Source organism: Salmo trutta, chromosome 40 (assembly GCF_901001165.1).
Source record: "Salmo trutta chromosome 40, fSalTru1.1, whole genome shotgun sequence".
Lineage (NCBI taxonomy): Eukaryota > Metazoa > Chordata > Actinopteri > Salmoniformes > Salmonidae > Salmo > Salmo trutta.
In genome coordinates this window covers 3,008,177-3,018,176 of record NC_042996.1, presented here as the reverse complement: position 1 = coordinate 3,018,176, position 10,000 = coordinate 3,008,177, and the positions used below count along the sequence as shown (strand labels likewise).

Below are 10,000 nucleotides of genomic sequence, written 5' to 3'. Positions count from 1 at the left end.
AATGTCTGTCAGACCAACAGATATTGTAGATGCAGGATGTGTGTGTCTACCATATGAAGCATAGAGAACATACTGTATATTTTTAATGTTTTTTTTTTAAACATACAGAGGTTTTGGTTGGAAAAAGTCATTATAGAATATAGATTATAGAATGTATGTAGTTCACTTAGTTAGTGATCTAGCAATATCTAGGCTATGTAATTGATTTAATTCTGACATTGTATTCTATGTAGACTGTTGTTTGTATGTCTCACTGTGTCTTAAGAGCTGTACTCATCACTTCCCTACATAGAACACTAGTGTGAGGAGACAGGCAGTTCTTAATGACTCCAGGGGGAAATGGACCAGGAAGGGCCATAAAATCTGCTTTCTACACACACACACACACACACACACACACACACACACACACACACACACACACACACACACACACACACACACACACACACACACACACACACACACACACCCCGCACTCTCCCCGTGTACACACTTTATCAAACATTAAGAGCATGTCTCTCACCCACTGAAATACAGCCTAATCGTTACCAGTATGTGCTTATTTTATGCAGCGATATCAATTTAACACACACACATTAAGGGGAGCTTTATTTCTTAACAGGCCCATATAACAGGATTACATCATGTTAGGTTAGATGTCGTACCATGAAAATACACTGATTATAAGATTATTATGAGATTATTATGAGATTACGACAGAGCAGATAAACTGTTGCGAGATTTATACTTCAACTCCTCCGCTTGTTCCTGTTCTGTTCTCAACCTGCGATGTGATTGGTTGACATGATTTTTATCGACGCATCTGATTGGACGATCTTTAACCTTGACCTTTGATCCCTAGGTCACCAGACTGATCAGCCTGAAGCCCAGCCGAGGGCCCGTCTCCGGGGGAACCATCGTCAACATCACCGGTAGCAACCTGGACGCCGGGAGCAACGTGTCCATCATGTTCAAGGACCAGAAGTGCACCTATCACAGGTAGGCAGGTGGGAGGGGCCAATCAGATTATTGGCCAATAACATTATCTATCACAATTATCTCTGAGTCTGATCTGTTTGTCACTCAAGAGTGGACCAGGGACATTGGTTTTTGTACAGAGCGAGAGAGCGAGAGACAGCAAGCGAGAGCGAGAGAGAGAGGGGGGGGGGTCACGTTTGGGCAATCAGATTATCGATCACATCTATTCACATCTATCTCTAAGTCTGATCTTCTGTCACTCAAAAGGTGATCAGCTGTGCATGTTGTCATCCCCTGGCCCTGTGGTCAAAATCCATTAAGACTTCTGAAAGACTTCCTGATCCCTAATCAATAACGTCTATAAACATCAGACCGTGCCAACGGCTTCCGCCGATGGCGCCATGAGAACCCCCAATAAAGCTAAAGGACAAGATCCCTGCTGGCTGCCTGGCAGAGAGATGTCTTGAGGAAAAAAGCCCAAACATTCCTAAACTTAGAAAAGTGTCTTTGATTCTACTGTTGTTATTGTTGATTTAAAGAAGGATTCTGGGAAGTTTTCATATGAACACCTGGTGACATTTCACCTTCATTGTTATATTCAGATGCACCGTAGTCTAGTCCATTATCATAACGTCAGCTACATTGTAGCATAAGTTGGTTACAGGTCATAGTTGTACTTTAAGGTAGTAGTAGGGCAGACCGGTGAGACCATTGAGGTATAATACTTCTCTCTCTCTCTCTGCCATAGGAGGGGCGGCCAGTGGATCACGTGTCGCTCCCACGCCTCGCTGCAGGGATATGGAAACGTCAGTGTGTCAGTGACGGTGGACAAGGCCCGCATCCAGAAAGACTTGAAGTTTGAGTACGTGGAGGACCCCACTATCATCAAGCTGGAACCTGAGTGGAGCATCTTCAGGTGAGACGACAGGGGAGCAGGAAATGGGACCATTCGGGCAATTATAATAGCCAATCATAAGTGTGAGTGTGTGACCAAGCAAGCCATGGTGGTGCCGCTCTCTCTCTCCCCTCTCTCTACCACAGTGGGCACACACCTGTGACCGTGACCGGCACCAACCTGGACATCATACAGAGCCCCCTCATCAGAGCCAAGTACAACGGTCGAGAGACGGTCAACGTGAGTAGAACCCTCGACCCCTCAGCCCGGGCATGGTCAATGAGAGGTCAAAGACACCTCTAACCAACGGTCAATAGCCTCAACCCTTTACACACTCGTGGGAACTAAGGTGAAATCCCAACAGGAAAGCAATGAAAATCCTCCAGATATGTTTTCTGGGACGGAGAGCGATGTATGGACAAGGAATGCACTAATAGAACAGAGAGACAAATAGATTGTATTACAGTAGATTCCAATAACAGAGAAAGCCCTGTTTCTCTGTATTCCTCCACCCCTGACAGAAAGACCTGTTTTCCCTGTATCTCCACCCCAGACAAAAATCCTTGTTTCCCTGTCTCCCTCCACCTCAGAAAGAGAAAACCCTGTTTCGCTGTATCCCTCCACCCCAGACAGAAAGCCCTGTCGCCCTGTATCCCTCCACCCCAGAAAAAGATATCCCTGTTTCCCTGTATTCCTCCACCCCATAAAGAACATCTGTTTCCCTGTATCCCTCCACCCCAGACAGAAACCCTGTTTCCTGTATCTCTCCATCCCAGACAGAAAGCCTTGTTTCCCTGTATTCCTCCACCAAGACAGAAATCCCAGTTTCCCTGGTTCTCTCCACCCTAGACAGAAAGCCTTGTTTTCCTGTATCCCTCCACCCCGACAGAAAAAAAAGATAATGAGTTTCAACGCGAGGTGAACCATACATAAACCAAACTATCAGATTCCCCCTGGAACCACAGTACCCATGGGAGTTCCCTAACCAGCCCTGAGATCTGATCTGAGGTCTGATTGAAAGGCATGGGGAGAGACAAAAGGCAGTAATGCTATCTTCCTGGTCCATCGAAGAGACCGCCACCGTTCTGCAGCTGTGCTCCAATAGAATAAGCTTAGGGAGCCATTGTTGCTCCAAGTACAGATGGCCGCACTTCAAAAGCCCCCTTGAATCAAAACCCGGTATATTCGCCAAGTTAATTTGCCACGTCCCAGTTTCTCATTTTCGGCTATGATCTTTGCAATCATTTTGATACTGCCTGGGCGATATTTATATATAACCATGTTTGTTTTGAAAATGCTTGTCCGCTTCCCCACTATCTGGCCAATTCACTCTCACACACAAACACACAGCTTTCTCTGCAGTTATAGACGTGTGACGCAGGCGCCGACACCGGGTCAGCTGCACCCACCAGGATTTGTCTGTTTTGATGTACTGCCGTTGTGAGGAACCAATTAAAATGACAGGTTTTGCTCAGAGGGGGATTTGTTTGCGTGGCGGACCGTGTAGCAGAGGTTACAGTGGAGATGTGAAATGCCTCAGAGAGATTCTCCAGGTGGGAAAGTTTTGCTAGAGGCCCTCATCGTGTGTTCTGCCACCTATCACACTGTTGATTTTCTCCAAGTCGGTTTTCTACAGGAGACAGAATATTAAAGAGAGAGAGATATAGTGGCCCAGAGAGAGAGCTAGAGAGAGAGAGATACAGAGAGAGATACAGAGAGAGAGAGTGAGAGCCAGAGAAAGCGATAGTGAGAGAAATACAGAGAGAAAGAGAGATACTGAGAGTTAGTGAGCCAGAGAGAGAGAGATACACAGAGAGAGAGATACAGAGAAAGTTAGTTAGTGAGCCAGAGAGAGAGACTTAGTGAGCCAGTGAGAGAGATACAGAGAGAGAGATACACAGAGAGAGATACAGAGAGAGTTATTTAGTGAGCCAGAGAGAGAGATACAGAGAGAGAGATACACAGAGAGAGATACAGAGAGAGTTAGTTAGTGAGCCAGAGAGAGAGATACAGAGAGAGAGAGATACAGAGAGAGTTAGTTAGTGAGCCAGAGAGAGAGATACAGAGAGAGAGAGATACAGAGAGAGATACATTGCCTTGCAAAAGTATTCATCCCCTTTGCGTTTTTCCTATTTTGTTGCATTACCACCTGTAATTTAAATTGATTTTTATTTGGATTTCATGTAATGGACATACACAAAATAGTCCAAATTGGTGAAGTGAAATGACAAAAATAACTTGTTTCAAAAAATTATCAAATATAAAAACGGAAAAGTGGTGCGTGCATATGTATTCACCCCCTTTGCTATGAAGCCCCTAAATAAGATCTGGTGCAACCAACTACCTTCAGAAGTCACATAATTACTTAAATAAAGTCCACCTGTGTGCAATCTAAGTGTCACATGATCTGTCACATGATCTCAGTATATATACACCTGTTCTGAAAGGCCCCAGAGTCTGCAACACCACTAAGCAAGGGGCCCCACCAAGCTAGCGGCACCATGAAGACCAAGGAGCTCTCCAAACAGGTCAGGGACAAAGTTGTGGACAAGTACAGATCAGGGATGGGTTATAAAAAATTATCCTAAACTTTGAACATCCCACGGAGCACCATTAAATCAATTATGAAAAATGTAAAGAATATGGCACCACAACAAACCTGCCAAGAGATGGCCGCCCACCAAAACTCACGGACCAGGCAAGGAGGGCATTAATCAGAGAGGCAACAAAGATAACCCTGAAGGAGCTGCAAAGCTCCACAGCGGAGATTGGAGTATCTGTCCATAGGACCACTTTAAGCCGTACACTCCACAGAGCTGGGCTTTACAGAAGAGTGGCCAGAAAAAAGCCGTTGCTTAATGAAAAAAATAAGCAAACACATTTGGTGTTCGCCAAAAGGCATGTGGGAGACTCCCCAAACATATGGAAAAAGGTACTCTGGTCAGATGAGACTAAAAGTGAGCTTTTTGGCCATCAAGGAAAAGGCTATGTCTGGTGCAAACACAACACCTCTCATCACCCCGAGAACACCATCCCCCCAGTGAAGCATGGTGGTGGCAGCATCATAATGTGGGGATGTTTTTCATCGGCAGGGAGTGGGAAACTGGTCAGAATTGAAGGAATGACGGATGGTGCTAAATACAGGGAAATTCTGGAGGGAAACCTGTTTCAGTCTTCCAAAGATTTGAGACTGGGATGGAGGTTCATCTTCCAGCAGGACAATGACCCTAAGCATACTGCTAAAGCAACGCTCGAGTGGTTTAAGGGGAAACATTTACATGTCTTGGAATGGCCTAGTCAAAGCCCAGACCTTAATCCAATTGAGAATCTGTGGTATAACTTAAAGATTGCTGTACACCAGCAGAACCCATCCAACTTGAAGGAGCTGGAGCAGTTTTGCCTTGAATAATGGGCAAAAATCCCAGTGGCTAGATGTGCCAAGCTAGAGACATACCCCAAGAGACTTGCAGCTGTAATTGCTGCAAAAGGGGGTTCTACAAAGTATTTACTTTTGGGGGGGGGGGAATAGTTATGCACGCTCAAGTTTTCCGTTTTTTTTGTCTTATTTCTCGTTTGTTTCACAATAAAAAATATTTTGCACCTTCGAAGTGGTAGGCATGTTGATACAAACCCCCCCAAAAAAACATTTTAATTCCAGGTTGTAAGGCAACAAAATAGGAAAAATGCCAAGGGGGTTGAATACTTTCGCAAGCCACTCTATATAGAGAGAGAGATACAGAGAGAGAGAGAGCTAATGATGCAGAGAGAGTTAGTGAGCCAGAGAGAGAGATACAGAGATAGTTAGTGAGCCAGAGAGAGAGATGCAGAGAGAGTTAGTGAGCCAGAGAGAGATGCCGAGAGAGAGATACAAAGAGAGATACAGAGAGAGAGATACAGCCAGAGAGAGTTAGTGAGCCAGAGAGAGAGATGCAGAGATAGTTAGTGAGCCAGAGAGAGAGATGCAGAGAGAGTTAGTGAGCCAGAGCGAGAGATGCAGAGAGAGTTAGTGAGCCAGAGAGAGAGATGCAGAGAAAGAGATACAGCCAGAGAGAGAGTTAGTAAGCCAGAGAGAGAGATACAGAGAGAGAGATACAGAGAGATAAAGTCCCATGTCTACTGGGTGAAATACCAGTGTGCAATCACAGCAGCAAGATTTGTGACCTGTTGCCACAAGAAAAGGGCAACCAGTGAAGAACAAACACCATTGTAAATACAACCCATATTTATGTTTATTTATTTTCCCTTTTGTACTTTAACTATTTGCACATCATTACAGCACTGTATATAGACGTAATATAACATTTGACATGTTTTTATTCTTTTGGAACTTTTGTGAGTGTAATGTTTACTGTTAATTGTTTATTTCACTTTTGTTTATTATCTACTTCACTTGCTTTGGCAATGTTAACATATGTTTCCCATGGCAATAAAGCCCTTAAATTGAATTGAATTGATACAGAGAGAGAGGGATACAGGGAGAGAGTTAGTGAGCCAGAGAGAGAGAGAGATACAGAGAGAGTTGAAAGCGAGAGAGAGCTGAAAGAGAGAGAGAGAGACGAGCCTGTTTCTAGGGAAATGAAGGTGAACTTAGGCTAGTTATCTCTCAGTGAGTCTGCACCATCACACCAGAACAGATCAAAGACCCATTGTGCCGAGGAAAGAGACACCACTCTAACTATTCCACTGATTTAGGCCTCCTTTGAGGTGAACACTCATGTGTCTGCACTCAGTAGGTGGCGGCCACGTTGAATGGATTAGATGCCATCTCTTCCAGGGCTCTGACTGAAATGTAAACCTGTGATATGAAAGGGACCATAATGACTGCAGACTGACTGCAGACCTGCAGTGGCTGGCCTCGGGAGGTCTGTCTGCAAGGGCCTGTTAGGTATTGTTTCACACCGACTTCTATGTACTGAGAAGTGAATGCAGTGAAGCCCAAAACATGTATTTGAAACAGGAGGTTAGTTGCACCTTAATTGGGGAGAACGGGCCTGTGGTAATGACTGGAGCGGAATCAGTGGACTGGTATCAAATGCAATTCCATTAGCTCTGTTCCGGCCATTATTATGAGACGTTCTCCCCTCAGCAGCCTCCTGTGATATTTAGTACATAGTAAAACATGGCTCTGGTGTAGCCTAGCTAGGAACAGTACTGAATATGAGTCGTGAAGCATGCTGAGAGCATACATAGATACAACCACACATTCAGCTAATGCATTTAAGAGTTTTTTTGAATTGAATGCAAATAACCTTTTTGATGCCATCCCCAATGACTTTACCACGCCTCTGACCATGTATCAGTACTAACATAACGCCTCTGACCATGTATCAGTACTAACATAACTCTATTACTGACCATGTATCAGTACTAACATAACTCTATTACTGACCATGTATCAGTACTAACATAACGCCTCTGACCATGTATCAGTACTAACATAACTCTATTACTGACCATGTATCAGTACTAACATAACGCCTCTGACCATGTATCAGTACTAACATAACGCCTCTGACCATGTATCAGTACTAACATAACGCCTCTGACCATGTATCAGTACTAACATAACTCTATTACTGACCATGTATCAGTACTAACATAACTCTATTACTGACCATGTATCAGTACTAACATAACTCTATTACTGACCATGTATCAGTACTAACATAACTCTATTACTGACCATGTATCAGTACTAACATAACTCTATTACTGACCATGTATCAGTACTAACATAACTCTATTACTGACCATGTATCAGTACTAACATAACTCTATTACTGACCATGTATCAGTACTATCATAACTCTATTACTGACCATGTATCAGTACTAACATAACTCTATTACTGACCATGTATCAGTACTAACATAACTCTATTACTGACCATGTATCAGTACTAACATAACTCTATTACTGACCATGTATCAGTACTAACATAACGCCTCTGACCATGTATCAGTACTAACATAACGCCTCTGACCATGTATCAATACTAACATAACTCTATTACTGACCATGTATCAGTACTAACATAACGCCTCTGACCATGTATCAGTACTAACATAACGCCTCTGACCATGTATCAGTACTAACATAACTCTATTACTAACCATGTATCAGTACTAACATAACTCTATTACTGACCATTTATCAGTACTAACATAACTCTATTACTGACCATGTATCAATACTAACATAACTCTATTACTGACCATGTATCAGTACTAACATAACTCTATTACTAACCATGTATCAGTACTAACATAACTCTATTACTGAACATGTATCAGAAATAACATAACTCTATTACTGACCATGTATCAGTACTAACATAACTCTATTACTGACCATGTATCAGTACTAACATAACGCCTCTGACCATGTATCAGTACTAACATAACTCTATTACTGACCATGTATCAGTACTAACATAACGCCTCTGACCATGTATCAGTACTAACATAACGCCTCTGACCATGTATCAGTACTAACATAACGCCTCTGACCATGTATCAGTACTAACATAACTCTATTACTGACCATGTATCAGTACTAACATAACTCTATTACTGACCATGTATCAGTACTAACATAACTCTATTACTGACCATGTATCAGTACTAACATAACTCTATTACTGACCATGTATCAGTACTAACATAACTCTATTACTGACCATGTATCAGTACTAACATAACTCTATTACTGACCATGTATCAGTACTAACATAACTCTATTACTGACCATGTATCAGTACTATCATAACTCTATTACTGACCATGTATCAGTACTAACATAACTCTATTACTGACCATGTATCAGTACTAACATAACTCTATTACTGACCATGTATCAGTACTAACATAACTCTATTACTGACCATGTATCAGCACTAACATAACGCCTCTGACCATGTATCAGTACTAACATAACGCCTCTGACCATGTATCAATACTAACATAACTCTATTACTGACCATGTATCAGTACTAACATAACGCCTCTGACCATGTATCAGTACTAACATAACGCCTCTGACCATGTATCAGTACTAACATAACTCTATTACTGACCATGTATCAGTACTAACATAACGCCTCTGACCATGTATCAGTACTAACATAACTCTATTACTGACCATGTATCAGTACTAACATAACTCTATTACTGACCATGTATCAGTACTAACATAACGCCTCTGACCATGTATCAGTACTAACATAACTCTATTACTGACCATGTATCAGTACTAACATAACGCCTCTGACCATGTATCAGTACTAACATAACGCCTCTGACCATGTATCAGTACTAACATAACTCTATTACTGACCATGTATCAGTACTAACATAACTCTATTACTGACCATGTATCAGTACTAACATAACGCCTCTGACCATGTATCAGTACTAACATAACTCTATTACTGACCATGTATCAGTACTAACATAACGCCTCTGACCATGTATCAGTACTAACATAACGCCTCTGACCATGTATCAGTACTAACATAACGCCTCTGACCATGTATCAGTACTAACATAACTCTATTACTGACCATGTATCAGTACTAACATAACGCCTCTGACCATGTATCAGTACTAACATAACTCTATTACTGACCATGTATCAGTACTAACATAACGCCTCTGACCATGTATCAGTACTAACATAACGCCTCTGACCATGTATCAATACTAACATAACTCTATTACTGACCATGTATCAGTACTAACATAACGCCTCTGACCATGTATCAGTACTAACATAACTCTATTACTAACCATGTATCAGTACTAACATAACTCTATTACTGACCATGTATCAGTACTAACATAACTCTATTACTGACCATGTATCAGTACTAACATAACTCTATTACTGACCATGTATCAGTACTAACATAACTCTATTACTGACCATGTATCAGTACTAACATAACTCTATTACTGACCATTTATCAGTACTAACATAACTCTATTACTGACCATGTATCAGTACTAACATAACTCTATTACTGACCATGTATCAACACTAACATAACTCTATTACTGACCATGTATCAACACTAACATAACTCTATTACTGACCATGTATCAATACTAACATAACTCTATTACT

General features: G+C 41.9%; 1 protein-coding gene across 3 annotated transcripts in view; it reads left to right on the top strand.

Moving 5' to 3' along the window:
• Positions 1-10,000, top strand: part of plxna4 (plexin A4) — a 496,524-nt gene that overhangs the window by 401,711 nt on the left and 84,813 nt on the right. For all 3 annotated transcript variants that reach the window (XM_029741951.1, XM_029741949.1, XM_029741950.1), the window contains exons 15-17: positions 866-1,002; positions 1,730-1,897; positions 2,023-2,116. In XM_029741951.1, coding sequence (XP_029597811.1) covers positions 866-1,002; positions 1,730-1,897; positions 2,023-2,116 — 399 coding nt within the window. The remainder of the gene's footprint in view (positions 1-865; positions 1,003-1,729; positions 1,898-2,022; positions 2,117-10,000) is intronic.